The sequence below is a fragment of the Rhinolophus sinicus genome, chromosome 9, assembly GCF_057876585.1.
Source record: "Rhinolophus sinicus isolate RSI-liver-muscle chromosome 9, RSI-T2T, whole genome shotgun sequence".
In the NCBI taxonomy this organism is placed as follows: domain Eukaryota; kingdom Metazoa; phylum Chordata; class Mammalia; order Chiroptera; family Rhinolophidae; genus Rhinolophus; species Rhinolophus sinicus.
In genome coordinates, this window is record NC_142509.1 from 21,507,463 (window position 1) to 21,526,581 (window position 19,119).

At 48.9% G+C, this 19,119-nt stretch overlaps 1 protein-coding gene and 1 long non-coding RNA gene across 2 annotated transcripts; one reads left to right on the plus strand and one right to left on the minus strand.

Annotated features, from left to right (window-relative positions):
* Positions 1 to 11,792, plus strand: LOC109453400 (SEC14-like protein 3). The gene is made up of 12 exons (XM_019743067.3): positions 1 to 171; positions 2,247 to 2,322; positions 2,586 to 2,629; positions 2,760 to 2,819; positions 3,838 to 4,026; positions 4,978 to 5,073; positions 5,652 to 5,712; positions 6,879 to 6,962; positions 9,150 to 9,256; positions 9,628 to 9,767; positions 9,863 to 10,032; positions 10,884 to 11,792. The coding sequence occupies exons 1-12, from the start codon at positions 118 to 120 to the stop codon at positions 11,003 to 11,005; spliced, it is 1,203 nt and encodes a 400-aa protein (XP_019598626.2). The 5' UTR covers positions 1 to 117; the 3' UTR covers positions 11,006 to 11,792.
* A 1,675-nt stretch (positions 11,793 to 13,467) lies between these two features.
* LOC109453401 (uncharacterized) lies at positions 13,468 to 18,710 on the minus strand. The gene is made up of 3 exons (XR_002138282.3): positions 18,589 to 18,710; positions 16,098 to 16,151; positions 13,468 to 13,606 (listed from the first exon to the last, which is right to left on the minus strand). It is a non-coding gene; the product is annotated as an uncharacterized LOC109453401 (long non-coding RNA).
* Positions 18,711 to 19,119: the final 409 nt, after the last annotated feature.

Consider the following 19,119-nt stretch of genomic DNA (forward strand, 5'->3'; position numbering starts at 1 on the left):
GGAGGTCCTAGAGCCACACCCAGGAGTGGGGGCAAAAGACCCGGTTGAGTCAGGGCCACAGACCAGGCTGGGCCTCTGCCTGCAGTAGTCCCCACTCCTCCAGCCTCACCCAGCATCATGAGTGGCCGAGTTGGAGACCTGAGCCCCAAGCAGGCAGAGACCCTGGCCAAGGTGAGAGCCCCTTCCCCTGGAGCTCCAGGGAAAAGGGCTGAGGGGCAGAGGGGGTGGTGGTGGCTGCAACCCTGCCCCACTCTGTTGTTTCATAGTGTCCTTGACATTGTCTCTTTGCTGTCACCTCCCCCAAGGTCAGGTCTCACAGTGCCCAGTGTCATCAGCCCTGTCCCAGAAGGGGTTGAGGGAACAATCAATAGCGTGGGTTCCAGATCAAGCCTGACTTCTTCTCATTCAGAAGTCAGATTCAGAGAGTTTTATTTGGCAGCTGCCAACCCCCCAGGCCCCTTAGGAGAGAGCTTAAGGATGCTAATGGTCTGCCCTCTGACTGTTCCCTCTTCTTCGCCAGGACCCTGAAAAACGACTTGTCTGTAAGAGCCAGAGAGACAGGGCAGGATGTACCATCTTCACAGTCAATGGGGAAGAGGACCCATGGTCCTTAACCATGTTTTTGTAGAAAATGGGATGAAAAACAGGTAGAAGCCTTGGTGGGCTGACACATTAAAAAAAAAAAAAAAAAACTTAGACTACAGTACAGTAGTCGCCCCCTTATCCTCAGCTTTACTTTTGAGGCTTCAACTACAGTCTGAAAATACAAAATGCACATCAACTGCAGTCTGAAAATATAAAATGAAAAATTCCAGAAATACACAATTTGTAAATGTTAAATTGCATGCCATTCTGAGTGGCATAATGAAATCCTCGCCTTCCCACTCTGTCCTGTCCAGGACATGAATTATCCCTTTGTCCAGTGTATCCACACTGTAGAAGCTGTCTGCCCGTTAGTCACTCAGTATTGTATCGGCTATCAGATCGGTTATCAGAGAGAAAGAGCGAGACCACAATCGCGTAACTTTTGTTACAGTATATTATAATTGTTCTATTTTGGTACAGTATATTATAATTGTTCTATTATTATTGTTAATCTCTTCTTGTGTCTAAATCATAAATAAACTTTATCATAGGTATGTATGTATAGGAAAAAAAACTTGGTATACGAGGTCTGACAATTAAGTTTTCGAACTTGTTATAACAATGTTGTTAACCATTTTTGCTATCAGAGGGATTATTCATTATGAATTTGTACCAACTGGACAAGCAGTTAACCAAGTTTACTATTTGGAAGTGCTGAAAAGGCTGCGTGAAAAAGTTAGACGACCTAAACTTTTCGCCAACAATTCATGGCTCTTGCATCACGACAATGCACCAGCTCACCCGGCACTGTCTGTGAGGGAGTTTTTAACCAGTAAACAAATAACTGTATTGGAACACCCTCTCTCCTCACCTGATCTGGCCCCCAATGACTTCTTTCTTTACCCAAAGATAAAGGAAATATTGAAAGGAAGACGTTTTGATGCCATTCAGGACATCAAGGGTAATATGATGACGGCTCTGATGGTCATTCCAGAAAGTTCCAAATTTGCTTTCAAGGGTGAACTAGGCTCTGGCATCAGTGTATAGCTTCCCAAGGGGAGTACTTCGAAGGTAACCATAGTAATATTCAGTGATGAAGTATGTAGCACTTTTTCTAGGATGAGTTTATGAACTTAATTGTCAGAGCTCATATATAGGGTTCAGCATGCATGGTTTCAAGCATCCACTGGGGGTCTTGGAGCATATCCCCACAGATAAGGGGGAAATACAATACACCCATCCTCCAATCCACTTACCCACCCACCCATTTATACTTTCTTCCATTTATCCTCCCATCCCCACCCACACATCTATCTATTCCTCCTTCTATCCATTCACCCACAAATCTCTCCTTCCTTCTATTCACCCACCCATCTCTCCTCTCCATCCACCCATTCATTGATTTCTCCTTCTTTTTTTCCCATTCACCCACCCACTCATCCATCCATTCTTTCTATCCATTTACTCACCCATCTAACGTTCCTTCCATTCACCTACCCATCCAATGAGCTATGTCTCCTCCTATTCATCTGCCCACCCATCCTTCCATCATCTTGGGCCAGAGGCCTGCGGAAGGGAAGGATGGAGGAGGAAAACAATCACTAAGTCTAAGGATCAAGGCTCAGTGTGAAAACCACTTTAACCAGCATCTCTCTTCCCAGTTTCGAGAAAATATCCAGGATGTGCTGCCCGCCCTGCCCAACCCTGATGATTATTTCCTTCTGCGTTGGCTCCGAGGTGAGGGCTGAGGTGGGAGAGCTCAGGGTGAGGGAACAGTGAGAGGGGACTGGTCCCACCTGTTCCAGGTCTACTCATGGCTCTCGGGATCCAATCATACCATCTTGTTCCACACATCCAGGTCCAGGAGAGGGGAGGGGGCAGGAAAGAGGTCCCACCCAGGCTCCCAGTGCCCTCCATAGCTCCCACTGCCCAGGACCAGGACGAGGAAACTGCAAGGCAGCCTCTTGCCTACCTCCCACCTTCTTTCCATCTTCCCACAGCTCGGAATTTTGACCTACAGAAATCGGAAGCCATGCTCCGCAAGGTGAGACACATCCCCCCTGAGATTTGGGGAGGGACTTTGTGGGAGCAATCCATGCCTTGAACCCCTGCTCCACCCCCTCCTCAGGGGTGCTGGGAGCCCAGTGGGGCCTTACGACTCATCTCCTTTTCAGTACATGGAGTTCCGGAAAACCATGGACATTGACCACATCCTTGACTGGCAGCCCCCAGAGGTGAGCCAACAGCCCCCACACACACACACACACAACCCAGTCTTCCAGACATACCCCCCAAGCAGCCTCTGGGTTACTGGGGACCAGTCAGCCTGAGAGGCCTGAGGAACCCCCAGGCCTGCAGGTACCTCTCCTGTAAAAATTTTGAGTAGTTTCTGGGGGCTTATGAGGTCCAGACCTGGGTTGACTTTAACTTCATGAGCTTATTTAATCATCACAACCCTGTAAGGTGGGTATTATTGTCCCTATTGTATAGATGAGGACACTGAGGCCCATCAAAGTTTACGCAAAGTTCCACAGCCCCAAAGCCCCCTGAGCTCAGACCTGTCTGTCCCCTGAACCCGGGATCTATACCACCACAGTGAGAGTGTGTTTCTGCGCCCTCATCTCTAGGGCCTTGCTCAAATCATCTTTCCTGGGTGGGAAGGAAACTTAGCCCACCAAGACACTACGGAGGACAGTCCCATCACTGGCGTCCTAGTAAAGGAATGGTCATAGCTTCATTGGTGGAGCATAGGCTCTAGCCAGGAGCTGTGCTTTGCCAACATGGTCTTGGGGACTTTCCACAACAGTCCTGTAAGGGAGGAATTTTCCAAAGCATTTCACAGAAGAGATGGGATGGGGCTCAGAGAGGTGGTGTCACTTGTTCAAGGATGCACAGCAGGGAAGCAGTAGTGTTTGTATTTGAACCAGGTCTGTTGACCTTCAGAATCCATATTTTCCATCACTAAGCCCAACTCCTCTCCATGGAAACGGACATGGGAGAGGTTGGGGGAAGAACTAAGGAGCCCAGAGGTCTCGGGCAGGCCTGGCTTTACTGTGTACACACATACCTGCTGTGAACAAAGTCCTCCCCTGCAGGCCCCTCAGCTTTCTCACCTGGACAATAGTGCCGCCCTCCACAGGAGAGACAGGGCTTTACCTGGTGCGTTAGGCTCAGGCCGCCCTGGTCAGCCCGGTCTGGGGGCTCTCCAAGGAGGAGCATCATGCCAAGTTCCATGTATCTTTCCATGCCTAGGTGATCCAGAAGTACATGCCTGGGGGCCTGTGCGGTTATGACCGTGACGGCTGCCCCGTGTGGTATGACATCATCGGGCCTCTTGACCCCAAGGGCCTGCTCTTTTCAGTTACCAAGCAGGACCTGCTCAAGACCAAGATGAGGGACTGCGAGCGCATCCTGCAGGAGTGTGACCTGCAGACGGAGCGGGTGAGGCCCAGGATGAGTGGGGGCGTGGCTGGGGGCAGGGGAGCTTGCCAGAGCACCTGTTCTCTCTACTGTCACGGTCAGAGGGCTCTGGGATCAAATACCAGCTCTGCCACTTCCCAGCTGTGCAGACTTGGAGAGTCACCTTGCCTCCATGAGCCTGTTTCTTCACCTACAAAACAGGGGTAATAAATAATGGTTGCAAAGATTAAGAGATAATGCAAGAATATGGCCTAGCACACAGGGCCTAACGTATTTCTCAATGATGCTAGTTATCCTTATTCCCATGTAGTCTTTGACCTGCTAGCCCTTCTGTCTGGATAACTATACTCCCAACGCACACACATGCCTCCCATCCATCTCCTCTTTATGCTTCAGGTTTCAAATTTAGATGTCATCTTCTCTGTGGCCCTGGTCTGAGTAAACATGTATTCCCACAGCTCACATGTTGTCCCATCCTAGCAGTTATTCAGGACTGTGGTGACCTGGTTGCTTGTCAGTCTCCCCAGCCAGACTGTGTACGAGCACTCTTTGAGGACAAGAAGTACAAAGTATTGAACATTATATGTTATACTGTCAGTATCTGGTACAAAATAGGTGCTTAATAAATAACAGTTGAACAAATGGAGGGAGGGAGGAATGAATGAATTTATGGCAGTGTGAATGGATGGATAGGTGAAGGGATGGGTCAATTAATGGAAAGATGGATGGATGGATGGATGGATGGATGGATGGATGGATGGATGGATGGACAAATGGACAGACAAATGGATGGATGATAAATGGATAATGGATGATGGATGGATGGTGGATGGACAGGTGGGTTAATGTCTTCACTGTTTTGTCCACTCTTTCTTGGAGAAACCCTGAGGGGTCATGTGCTAGGGTCACCATGGCCCAAGTTCTGAGCCTGCACCTGAACCTTGGGACTGATTCTTGCTCTCATGCTCACAGCTGGGCAGGAAGATTGAAACCATTGTGATGATATTTGACTGTGAGGGCCTGGGGTTGAAGCACTTCTGGAAACCTCTGGTGGAACTGTACCAGGAGGTAAGGAGAAAGCTCCAGGCACCCCCTCCTTGCTTTAATGACCAGCTCGGCATGCTGTGACCTGGCTGCTTCCTCACAGACAAGATTTAGTAAAAGTAAAAGGTCACTGTGACTCAGGAGCCAAAGATGATATGTTTCCTAGACCCCAGGGACAATCTGTATTGAGACCATAGGGGCCAGCTTCCACCAAACCCTTCACAGGGTCATCCCTAAGTCTGTGATTTGAGCAAGTTATGGGGAGTACCAATAGTTCGTACTTCAAAGGGATATAGAGATACTTCATTGAGTTGATAGGTAAACTGTATGCACAGAGCTCGGCAAATAGTGAACATTTAATAAACAGTAGTCATTATTATTACTATAATGTCTACTCTAAAACTAATTATTATGTAATTATTATTAGGGTGTTGTTACAATAGTCTGAGGTGAGAAGGTCTCCTCTTGGTGCCACTGGAGGTGATGGAAGGAGGGGAAACACTCCACAGCCCTCTGAACCCTGCAAAAAGGAGACTGCAAAGGCGATGGGGGTAGGAGAAGATGCGGAGTGGGCCCTAATGGGATATTTCTTGGTTCCACAGTTCTTTGGCCTCCTTGAAGAGAATTATCCAGAGACCCTGAAGTCCATGCTCATTGTGAAAGGTGTGTAGCAAGTGACTTCACTTCCCTGTGCCTCTGTTTCCTCATCTGTTCCCTGGGGATGATAATTGTGCCTTCTTCCCTGGGTAGTGGGAGGCAGATTGTTTGGTGGCTGCATGCAAATCACTTAGAGTGCCTGGAACAGAGTAAGTGCTCCATGAATGGTAACTTCTATGGTTGGCCTTACTACAAGAGGAGGCATCTCCAACCCCAGCTCTTCCATGAATGCCCCCTCACGTCTCCTGCCAGATTGATCTCTCCCTCCCCAAACTATCTCTGGCACTGGTGGCTGGTACATCCCAGACTAGCCTTTTCTGTCTGCTGCCTTCTGGGGACCACCAGTTGTCTTGTGTGTGTTCATCCTATTTCCCTTTCTGGGTTGTCTACTCCTTGAAGCCAGGGTCTCTGATTCTCCACTTTTGTTGTATCCCTCACAGGCCTGGAGCCATGTGGGTGCTCATTGGGTATTTGGATGGTTGTTGTTTGGGTGGGTGGGTGTTTGATGGTTGGCTGGTTGATTAGTTGTTTAGTTGGTTGTCTAGTTGTCCAGCCAGTTGGTTAGCTGGCTAGTTGACTGACTGGTGGTGGTTGGTTAGATAGTTGAATGGTTGGATAGTTGTTGGCTTGTTTGATTGAGTGAGTGAGTAGTTGGCATTTTGATTGGGTGGGTGGGTGAGTGGCTAGTTGGCTGATTGGTTCATTGGCTGGCTGGTTTGTTATTTGGCTTAATCTTGGATATTTGGCTGTTGATCGTTTGAATGGTTCGTTGCTTGGAGGAAGCAGTTGGTTTGGCAGTTAGCAGACTGTCTAACTGGCTGATTGGTTTGCTGATCGGCTGATGTGTTGATTGGTTGTTTGACTATTTGATAGGTTGGCTGAATGATTGGTAGGCTTATTTGTGCGCTGATTAGAAGATGAATTGATTGGCTATTTGTTGGCTGGTTGATTGGTTGGTTGATAGATTGGATGATTGATTGGATGGTTGGTTAGTTGGCTGCTTGTTTGTTGGTTGACCAGTGACCAGTTAATCGAATGATTTGTCAGGTGGAGGGCATTGGAATTTGCCAAGGTAATTCATGATTCCTCCATATTGTTGGCTATGACTATTAAAGAGAGAATGGCCCAATGGAATTATTTTCTCCCCATCATCTTTGTTTATATCTCTCCAGCCACCAAACTCTTCCCTGTGGGCTACAACCTCATGAAGCCATTCCTGAGTGAGGACACTCGTAGAAAAATTATAGTGCTGGGAAGTAAGTAGTTCCACTTCCCTCCCTTGACCTCTGGGCATGAGCTTTGGAGTGAGGTTGGTCCATCACCCCATCCAGAGATCCACATGTCACCTAGAATCAAAGGCTCCTCCCTCTCAAAAGTGAGATGGGTCTTACACTATAGAGTCTATCCAGGTACCGCTGCCTTATTCCCTGTCCTTGGTGACTAAGGCTTTTCTACACCTTCCTCCTTATTGGTTGCAGTTTGGTTGCTAGTCAGCCTCTGAGTTGTGGGCCTCACTTTCCTTTCAACACTCATGACCTCAGTACTTCTAAAGGCTATTTGGGATGAGGAGGATGAGGAAGAAGAGCAGGATATGGAGACATGGTTCAGAGAAGGGAGGCTCAACAAGAAGGGACTGAACACTAACGTGTCCATTTCGTGAATTACTGGGCAACCATGAAAAATGATTTGATGTCATGGGGAATGTCAGTAACTTTTTAAAAAGTAGATTATAAAGAGGCGTGAATAATATGATCTTATTTTTGTAAAAGCAAAAATATATTTCTAGAAGCGATTACAATAAAATGTTGATTTGTGGATGCCAAGAAATCAGATGGTTTTTAAGTCTATTTTTGTATTTTTCTGTATTTCCTAAGTTTTTATAATAACATGTATTACTTTTATAAGTAGAAAATATTGCTATAGTTTTAAATGATAAGGAAAGAGAAAGAAATAGAGAAATAGTTCTTAAACTCAAGCCAATTACCCTGAGCTTGGAGGATAACTTCTCGCAAGCAGAATGGTCCGATCATCAAATCAGGAGATCTGAGGATCTGGGGGCTGGGGAGGAATCTTACAAATCCATGATTTCTCTCCCTTCCTTAGTCTCTGGCTCTGCTAAATTCTGCTGGGGTAGGGACCTGGGTGGATCACAAGGTAGCCCCCCCCCCAAATATTGGAGCAGTATGAGTAATTACCACATTCCAGGACCAAGTCTAGGCTTCTGCCCTATTTGGTGGCACACAGGGCTCTGCATTTGGCCTCGGTGTGCCAGGCACTGTGATCTTCACCCTCATCCCACTGATGGTAAAGAATCTCCCATGACCATAGTGGGGTGGGGGGGAGATAGCCTGGGTTGATCATAGGGGTGGGGCCATAGAGACACCCCAGGACGCAGAACTCTTAGAGCGTTGCATAGGGCACAAAGAACAGTGATGGGCATTATGTTTGTGGTGATTAGCAACTGCAGGGGGTGTCCTTTCAAAGACCCAAGGCTGTCTGCCCCCCACCAAGATGTCTGACTTGGATATGCCACTTACGCGGTCGAGGTCAGACAATTAAGTTTGCGAACTCATCCTAGAAAAAGTGCTACATACCTCATTGCTGAATATCACCACAGTCACCTTCGAAGTACTCCCCTTGGGAAGCTATGCACTTGATGCCAGTGCCTAGTGCACCCTTCAAAGCAGTTTTGGAACTCTTTTTCTGGAATGACCATCAGAGCTGTCGTCGTATTACCCTTGATGTCCTGAATGTCATCAAAATGTCTTCCTTTCAATATTGCCTTTATCTTCGGGTAAAGAAAGAAGTCATTGGGGACCAGATCAGGTGAGTAGGGAGGTTGTTCCAATACAGTTATTTGTTTACTGGCTAAAAACTCCCTCACAGACAGTGCCTGGTGAACTGGTGCATTGTCGTGATGCAACAGCCATGAATTGTTGGGGGAAAGTTCAGGTCGTCTATCTTTTTCACGCAGACTTTTCAGTACTTCCAAATAGTAAACTTGGTTAGCTGTTTGTCTAGTTGGTACAAATTCACAATGAATAATCCCTCTGATATATAAAAAGGTTAGCAGTATCATTGCAACAAGGTTTGCAAACTTAATTGTCACACCTTGTAAACACCGTGTAGCCCGTAACAAGGTCCTTGACCTAATTGTGCTTTAAAGTCTCCTTGAGACAATTAGATAACTCTCATCTTCAGTACTAATGACTGGGAAACCGTTAAAAATGTGCAAACCCATCAGCCAGAAGGAAACGTATTTCCATAGCAACACAATGCTATAAAATATTTTCTGAAGCCCAAGTCCTGGGAGGCCAGGAAATCGGCCCTGGCAGCCTAGCTCCGGTATGGTTTCTCCCCAAGCTCACATCCTCCTGGTGGGAACGGGGGGTGATGTGTCCTCTCCATGCCCAATAACTTTCCTTCAACCCCTCTGTCCCCAGACAACTGGAAAGAAGGTTTGCTGAAACTCATCAGTCCTGAGGAACTGCCTGCCCATTTTGGGGGGACCATGACAGACCCAGATGGGAACCCCAAATGTTTAACTAAGGTACAAGAGCCCCAATACAGGGAAAGGGAGGGGAGTAGATCTGAGTTTCTTTCTCACCCATTCATTCATTCCACAAATGTCTGTGGAGAGACCCCTGTTAGCCCGGGGTTGAACTAAACAGTCACAGCCCTGCCCTCGTGGAGCCCTCAGCAGCTCTGCTGAGTTTTGAACCAGAGGGGTGAGCTGCAAAAGGAAGCTCCCAAAGGAGGCCCGGACCCAGACCGGAGAGTCAGGGGATGGGGGGAACAGGATGAGCAGGACACTTCCAGGAGATGGTGCAAGTGTCTCAGGCAGGAGCAACAGCATGAAATCGCATGAACAACGCAATAGCCAGAGAAGGGGAGCAAGCCCATCCCGTCCTGTGTCCACAGATCAACTACGGTGGGGAGATCCCCAAGTCCATGTACGTGCGGGACCAGGTGAAGACGCAGTACGAGCACTCAGTGCAGATCAGCCGCGGCTCCTCTCACCAGGTGGAGTACGAGATCCTGTTCCCAGGCTGTGTCCTCAGGTAGGGACAGGTCACCGACCCACCCCTGGCTGGGGCCTAGCCCCTCAGGGGCCCCTAGAGCAATAACCTGTCCCCTTCCCCCCACCCCCACACAGGTGGCAGTTTGCATCAGATGGGGCCGACATCGGCTTCGGGGTTTTCCTGAAGACCAAGATGGGGGAGCGGCAGCGAGCAGGGGAGATGACGGAGGTGCTGTCCAGCCAGCGCTACAATGCCCACATGGTGCCTGAGGATGGGTCCCTCACCTGCTCAGAAGCTGGTGTCTGTAAGTCTGCCCCAGCTGGGCCTCAGTTCCAGAAGCCTGAAGTCATCCGTCCGTGGTTTAGAGGAAAAAACAGAGGGGCAGTGCCCCCCCCAGGGACACACAGCCTAGGTTAGCGCCATTCATTCTCACAGTCCACACTCATTTGGTCCACACTCATGAGCACCTACTGTGCGCCAAGAACCAGCGACCCACAGGCCCTGAAGGAGTTGAGAGTCCTTGGGTCACAGAACATAGGCAAGGGACAATAAAGCAGGTGCAACTCTCCCCAGAAGGAAACTGGGGCTGTGAGAAGTAAATCAGCTTATCCAAAGTCACACAGCTGAGTGTGGTAGCAGGGTCCCACCTCGGCCTTGTGGTAGCTGTGTAACCCTCGGCAAAAGTCTTACCAATGTGGACTCTTGGTTTGCTTACCTGTGAAGCAGAGGCTACAACCCCTGCCTCTCAGGGTGCCTTTGAGGAGGCAGAAGGCACAAGGAGGCCTGGCCCAGCACCCCACGTCACCTAAGGGGGCTGGGAGGCCTCTAATGTTCCCAACTGCACCCCGTTGCCCCCCCCCCATTATGCGAGTGTCCAGGTGTGGAAACAAAGGGATGCAGTGGCCATTGTTCTCATTGCTAGTTTGTGCAACTAAAGCCAGTCTGGAAACATGCCAGGAGGAGGTCAGTGTCTGTTTACAAGCCCCGCTCAGAGGTGGTGGTTCCTATGGGGAAAGGAACAGGAGTGGTGGAAACTTGGCCCAGCTTGGCAAACAGCAGGTGGGAAAAACAGCACGTCCTCCCCCATGGCTGGGGCAGGAACACAGGGAGTGTAAAGCCAGGCCCAACTACCCCTTTGTCCTTCTGTCCCCTCAGATGTCCTGCGCTTCGACAACACCTACAGCTTTGTCCATGCCAAGAAAGTCAGCTTCACAGTGGAGGTGTTGCTCCCAGACGAGGGCATGCAGAAATACGACGAGGAGCTCACCCCTGTCTAGGCAGCTCCCTCACTTCTCAGAGACCCCTGACCCTCTGCTTGATCTCTGTATATCCTACCCTCTCCCCTGCCCCCGAAACTGTTAGTTCTCCTCTCTGACATTAGTGAGTAGAGAAAGAGCTGCCTTGGAGAACAGTCGTATAATATGGTCAAATCAGGAAAGGTATGAAAGGCACAGCCTTGGAGGATACCAAGGTTGCAGAAGAGGAAAAAGCAAGGGTAAAAGCAAGAAGTGGATGTCACCGAAACCCAAGAAATAGGAAAGTAAATCCCCTAGCCTTTGCCCTCACTTCTCTTAAGGCATTTGTGTGTGCTTGAATCCCCTCCCTATGAGCTACGAGCAACTTGAGTTAGAGCTGTATTTAAATTCTTTTTATTAATACTTCTACCCCTTATATAGTAGGTGCTCAGTGTATTCTTGTGAAATTAAATGGAGGTAGGGAGCAGGTGATTCACGGGCATGCAGGATAAGAAAGAGCCTGGGCATATTTCAGCACCTTGGACAGGAACAGAGCCAGGGAGGGGATGGTGGACTCTCCTGAAGACTCAATCAGTCCCCAGATTTCTGGCAGTGCTGACCCCTAGGTAGGAGATGCTTACATAAGGCTCTGACTCAGGGCGCACAGCTTCCCCCACCCATCACTCTCACCCTCGTCCCCTTTTCTTGGAACTCATAGCTGAAGTTTGAAGCAATTACAGGAATCTTCCTGGAAGTAAAGGAAGTCACATCTGATTCTAGCTCCTGCCTGGCGATAATAATTTAAAAAAAATAAAAATCACAGCTATCATTCATTGAGTGCTCTCTATGTACCACACATGGTGCCAAGTGATTTATGACTTTAGCTCATTTCATTCTCATGCCTCCTCCAAGGCCATTTATCGTGGCCATCATATGGATAAGGAAATGAAGGCTCAGAGAGGTGAAGTCACTCACCCAATGTTACACAGCTCTTAAGTAGCAGACCCAAAACCCAAGGGTTTTTTATTATTATTTTTTCTGTACTCCAAAGACATTGCTTTTAATTGCCCCATAATATGGCCTCCCTACGGCCCTACTTTTACAAACCAGAGAAGGAATAACTTGTTTGTCCTAGATCTTCCAGAAGTGTCCTGGATGTCACCCTCTCCAATCCCAGTTTTTAGGCAGAGGAGATGGTCTTCCCATTGGACAGCTGGAGCAATGGAGACCCACAATGCTTAAGCCACTTGTCCAAGGAAACTCAGAAGAGCAGGGCGGGGCTTGTGCTTTGCAGCCCAGCATCCTGTCCACTGCTTGCATGGCCTCTGGGAAACATGGCCCCTTGACACCCACCTCAACTCTGTGTAACTGGGGGAGATGCCAGGGCTCCAGGATGCTCTTGCTGCGAGTCAGGGACACAGAGATGCTGGCTTGAACCCCAGGTCCCAACACAACTCTCACCAGGAGGCGCTGAATTACAGAGAGAATGTGGGTGGGTGGGAGCCAGAGGTGTGACTGGTTCCACGAGAGGGTCCTTGGGAAGAGCTGCGGGCCAGGCCTGCTGGAGTGAGCCCACCCATGGGCAGAGAGAAGGTCTAACTCCAAGTCTAAGCAAGTAAATGCTGGGCAGCAGTTTGTACTTTCTGTCTGCACTTACAGGCACAGGATCGTACCTCCATTTTATAGGTGGGAAACAGCTCCCAAAAGGTACTGGCCTTGTTTCCTTCAGCCGGTGAGCGGCAAAAATAGGGCTGGAGCTAAAGCTGCCATCACCTCTGCTTGTCCCCTCTGACCACTAATTCATGTTACTGTAGCAACTTGGCAGCGCAGGACAAGACTGCCAACTCTCTGAGCTGTGGTGTGAGGAAGGAGAAAAAGAAGGGAGTGTTATCAAATTTAGAAAAAAGTAGTATTGGGAACATACTGAAAATGTATTTGGTGTTTATCTGAAATTAAAATTTAACTGGGCATCCTGTATTTTATCTGGCCACCCTGCAAACGAGGCATGAGGGAGAGGCAAGGAAAGGGAGATGGACTCACTCTCTTGGAAGAGGTGGAAAGCCCTGCAATTTGGGCCAAGGATGCCGTGGGTTCTTCGGGAGACATTGACTCAGTGTTGGTGGTGCAGGGGGGAAAAACAGGGGGGTCTCACCTTGCTCGCTGAGGGAAGGGCCCCCACACTGTAGCAGGGCTGGAGGATGACAAGGGGGGACCCTTTGCACCCTGGGGTCTGAGGCTGCTGTGAGCAGTGCTGTTGGACACCAGCATTTGTCCGAGCACTTCTATTGCCGTTCATACACCCCACTTTGAGCAGAGGGGAACTTGCTAGCAGGAGGCATGGAAGTACAAGGAGCCTAGGCCAGGGCTGGAGCTAAAAACCAAAAAAGTACCCTTCAGCATCCCCTGATGCCCAGCTCCCACTCCACATCCAGATTTGGGGGGAAGCAGCCTGCCAAGCTCCCAGCCTCCAGGTCTCCGATCTACTCAAGGGCCAGATGCTTAGTTCCAGTTCTGAGTGTCCAGGAGGAAGTACGGGGAGGGAGAGAGCCTCCATCTTGTAGCCATGGCCGATGAGGCTCCCTACTCCAGCAGTTGTCAGCAAGCAGCATAAGGAGAGGAAAATCAAGCCCTGCAGGCTCCCCACTGTGTATAAAGGAAAGTTAAGTTTCAGTTCGCACAGCTCAGAAATGCTAGGAAACCAATTTGATGGTCTCGGCCACTTACTGTGCAGACCCCAGGCCAGGGCAACCCACGGGCAGAGAATAAACCAACATCCCGCTGGTGCTAATTACGCAACAGATCCTGCCCGCACCACCACCACCACCACCACCATCACCAGGAACCCACTGCCACAGTGGCCTCCCCAGAGAATTCACTTTCACATCATTAAGTTAAGAGGTCAGGTTTGTTCCCCAACACATCGTACCAACACGTGAGAGCTAAGGCAAGGCCAGAGCACTAGAGAAATAGAAAACTTGATTCTACGTGTATAAAAGGGTTATTTAGTTGTCTTTTTGAGGGCCCACCGCACCCCAGCTTTCCTTGATGTTAGACTAGGAGGTCTTATCAATGTCCTCCTCAGAAGGTGTCTCCATTGCCCCAGCCACTGGCCTCATCTCCTGGATGTCCAAGTCGGCCAGGGCCAGCCCCCTGAGCGTGGTCCCCAGGCAGCCAAGAGGAAGCTGGGTGTGGCTGGGGATGGGACAGGAGCAAGAACAAACGTCTATAAATCTGGATGGTGGAGGAGGGACCAGTCCTTTTAGGGCCTAGGCTGCCTTCCAGCCCGCAGCTATCTTTAAACCATGAAGCTTCTTGACCTTCAGCAGCCTCACGACCACCCTATATGTGTCCTCTTCCCCCAGGAACTCTGGAGGGGAAGCTGATTGCCTTGGAATCTTCCTCCCCATCCAGCCCCTGGCAGAGGCCCAGAGCTGGTTTACTCCCCTAAGCAGGCTTGTGTTTATCTGCTAAATGGGGGCAGGAGGTAGCCAGGTGTCACCTAGCAAGGTTTAAGAGAAAATAACTGAACAACACAAATATCCATTTGCACGGTACTAGTTCCATTCCAGCACTTCCATTCCATGGATTATTATTATTACAGCATCATAAATGTAAAAGAGGGCCGGCCCGGTGGCTCAGGTGGTTGGAGCTCCATGCTCCTAATGCCAAAGGCTTCTGGTTCGATTCCCACATGGGCCAGTGGGCTCTCAGCCACAAGGTTGCCAGTTCAACTCCTCGACTCCCGCAAGGGATAGTGGGCTCCATCCCTTGCAACTAACAACGGCAACTGGGCCTGGAGCTGAGCTGTACCCTCCACAGCTAAGACTGAAGGGACAACAACTTGACTTGGAAAGAAATCCTGGAAGTACACACTGTTCACCAATAAAGTCCTGTTCCCCTTTCCCCAATAAAATCTTAAATAAATAAATAAATGTAAAAGAGACCTTCAGGATTGTTTGCAAAGTATTACACAAGTATATTATAAAATATTACAAAAACTGCACCATTATATACATATACATATATATATATATATATATATATATATATATATATATATATATATATATATATATATCAAAAGCCCCCTGGATATGATGTCCCTAAGATGTTAGTTAACAAAGATCTGGGTTGTAGGATTTTATCTTTTTGAAGTATCTGAAGTGTCTAGGATGGTTATATACAGAGGGTGCCAAAAAAATGTACACACACTTTAATAAAGGAAAAAAACTGTATTAAAATTGTAATATTCGATCTATACCGATAACAAAAGATGAATACAAACCATGTGTCCACATTTTTTTGGCACCCCTGGTATTTGCTTGTTATTTCTTCTTGGTAAAGGGGGTAAGGAGAATAAGTTATGAGCTTATCATCCTAAAACCTGGCACCAAGGAGAGTGAACTTTCTCCTCAAATCACCTACAGGACAGAAGACACAACTGCAGGTCACTGGCCAGCCCACAGCTGACCCCACCCAAGCCATGATCTCTTCGTGGCCTCACCCCACCCCCCAACTCACCATCTTGCTGGGGGGTGGCCCTCAGCACACAGCCCGTGCCCAGGTCAATTCAATGACATCTATCGACCCACAGAGCCAAAGGTCCCCAGTGGCCCACATGACCTGGCCCCACCCCACCTTACCATGAAGCTGCCCTTTCTTTGGGTGGGAACAGCCAAAGTCACAGCAGTCACACACTAAGCTTTTCCACTTATCATCTGCAAGCTGCCAGCTGCTGATGGTCCAGACAGAAAGACATGCCCAATCAGGAAGGTAGGGGGACAACAGTCTGCCTGGGGGAGAGGGCCTGCCCCAAACCCCAATCGCAGCATGGCCATATTAGCCATGTGGAAGCAGGAAGTTGGTTGGCCTCTCTGCACCTTCCTTTCCCTGGTTTACCTGTACCCAGGAGAGGCTACCTACACTTCCAGGATAAAGAGTTCCCATGATGTGGGTGCAACATCCTGGTACAGACCCAGCTGAGGCCTTTCGCCTCTCCCTAGTGCCCAAATTCCAGAACCCAGGGCCCACGCATCATGATGGCCAATGCTTTCATTTCAGAAATAGGGGCCCAAGGCCCAAAAAGGGAAGGGGTTTGCCCAGTGTCCCACAGCTTGAAACCGGGAGTGCTTACATGTATGAGGACCAAAAACAGGATTTCCAGACGCTCATCCAGCAGATGACATACCTGGAAGGAAGAACACCAGCCCTGGGTGAGAAGGCCCCTCCTGGGCAACCATGGTCCTCGACACAGCCATCCATGTTGAACTATGTTATGCCTCATTTATCCCCCACCAAATGGGCACTGCAGGGAGGAAGCCAGGTCAACCTGTGACTGTCACAGCCCCAGCCCATTATAGGCCCTTGACCTGTGGCACCGCTTCTGTGGCACCTCTTTCTCTGCAGCCACCCAGCCCAGGCTGCTCCTCCAGCGGGAGGCAAACAGCTCTGAGGAAGGAAAAATTCTCCTGATTTTCCCTTACGCACAAGTATTTATTTCCTCACTGCCTCCCTGGTTTAGAACAGGCACAGATTGGAACCCTTGTGTAGTTTCCACAATATGGCACCAGTTAAGTTACAATTTGGCCAAACACTTGGATTCTATGTAGCTGTTCACTTTCATAGGAGAACACAAAGATGTATGTCTCATCCTATGCAGAGACATGTACTTGATAGTAAGTGGGGGGGAAACAGGTCCTATAATGGCACATATAACCGTGTTTTATAAAACACGACCTTAACATATGCCTAAGTATTAGTGATTCTCTGAGTTTCAGGATTTTCATTTTCTGTTCTATAGATGAAGTAACAAGTAACATTGAGAACAGCTCTTAAAAGTGTGGCTCTTAGAAAGAGATGTACGGATTTAGGAAATTCTAGCAACATTTTGGGACAATCTCCAAGCGGTGTAAGCTGTCTTTTGTACATTGTAGTTCCCGTGATGACAGTATCTTACTGCAAATAAAGGACAAACTCCATAGCCCTAGGCTTTTAGCATCCAGAGAATCAGAGGCCATGGTACCCAGGTTATACACACACACACACACACACACACACACGCACACGTAATCACATCTATCAAGAGCTCTCTGGCCTTCCCAACCCCCTTGGGGATCCTTGGGCCACCCCTGATCCCAGATTTAATTGTACACATAGAAATGTGAGACCGTGAGGGCCTCGTCTTTTGGTCAGAGCTCAAGCCAGATCCAGGGCTGTGGGTTCTAGGTCTCAGCACTCAATCCCTTATCCCACTGCCATTCCCGGGTGTCAGGATTGCCAGGTAAAAGTATAGGACACCCAGTTAACTCTTTAAAATTTAGTATAAATATGTCTCATGCAATATTTGGGACATATTTATACTAAAAAAGTCATTGTTTATCTGAAATTCAAATTTAAGCAGAAATCTTGTATTTTTATTTGCTAAATCTGGAAACTCTATGGGAGGATCCAGTACCCCGTTCCTTGGCTGACCCTCAACTCTGCCCAAAGTAGTCCTGGAAGGGGAAGCAGAGTAACAGGAAGAGAATCCCCACACCTCCATCTGGGCCTAGGATATCGCCCTTATCTCATCCTCTTCCACATCATCAGACATGAGGCCTCCACGCTGAACTGCAGCATCTCACTATCCTGCCAGGACCAAGGGCCAGACCTGGGGCCCATTGAGAGGGGGACAGTCAAGGGTGACAGAAGGACTCATCAGCTTGGAGAGTGGCCAGAACGAGATTCCTGGGAAGCCATGGAGAGGCTCACACGATGGGACCTTCTTGCTCCTTAAAACCACGTTAAAGAATATCTGCCCCATTACTATAATTTGGGGACAGATGTGTTCTGCCTGAGCAAAGGGCAGAAGTTTCAAAGTCAGCTATGAGTGACAAGACTCTAAGGCTACGGCAGCCACCCTGGCTGGGAAAGACAGCCCAGGTGGACAGGTTCAGACCCAGGTAAATTCAAACCAGACACAAAAAATGCTGGGTCATTAACCACCAAGGGCAACAAGACAGACCTCTCCAAGTGATTATACCAGTAGCTCAGCTAAGTGAGACCCCACGGTAGGAATGAGCTCTCTGCCCTTCCTCCCTTTCCACCCGCAAACCCACAGACCCCTAGTTGAAGACGAGGGTGTACTTCCTTTGGAAGCAGTTCAGGTATTGGCTCTGGGAGCCTACACACTCATCCACGCAGAGTTTCATGGCCCAGTGTAACACTGGCTGATTGCAGGCTTCTAGGGTAAGCCACAAGTCTTCCTCACAGGGAGGTGGCAAAGCATCTGAGACAAGAGAGGGGAGAGGGTTGTTCCTCGTACATAGTCATGGCCACACCCTAACAAGCTTCTACTGCATGCCTGGTAGGTCACAGCCATAATTCCATTTATTCCTGAAGGGCTAGGAATGTTTGCTATACGCATTTTACAGATAGGATGATGGAGGCTCAGAGAGATGGTTGAACTTCAGTTCTCTTACCCTGGCCTCATCTACCAAATGGGTACACACCTGTCCCACCCAGGGGTGGAAGACTGAGGCCAGAAGAAGGATGGTGCTCGTGGCCCACATTCTCCCCTAATCCTTGGGCAATCCTCAGTGATCCACACTCCATCCCCCACCCATACACACTAGCCCAAGACTCACCATACAGTACCAGGAAGGCTCCTTGGAGGGGTCCTTCCAAGGGCCAGACGAGGTCCATGATGGGCTGGCTGCAGCAGAGGTGTTTGCCTCCTGTCCGAGGAGCAGCCTGGGCTGGGTGGCTGCAGAGAAAGAGATGCCACAGGTCAAGGGCATCCAGGGGGTCCCCATAGTCAGACTGGAGGACAAGCCCTGGGTAAGTTCCCCAGCAGGAGGTAGTTGGAGAGGGAAGACTGAAGGGAAATTGCTCGAATAAGCTTGACCAGCACTGAGTTCCATTGCAGGCACCACTGAGGGGTGTTCCACACACCCTTTGTGAACCACATGGCTGCCCATATTACAGATGTGGAAACCGAGGCCCGAAGTCCTGCTACCATATGCCCATGGTTATGTGCAGCTACCAGATGTAGAATTCAGATTGAAACTCTCCAGGAAAGGCTGTTCCAGAAATATTTAAGGGTTGGAGTTGTTATATGGCAAGATTCAGATGATACCAAATGGTATTAAACGAAAGCTGAGTTTACCTTAATCTTC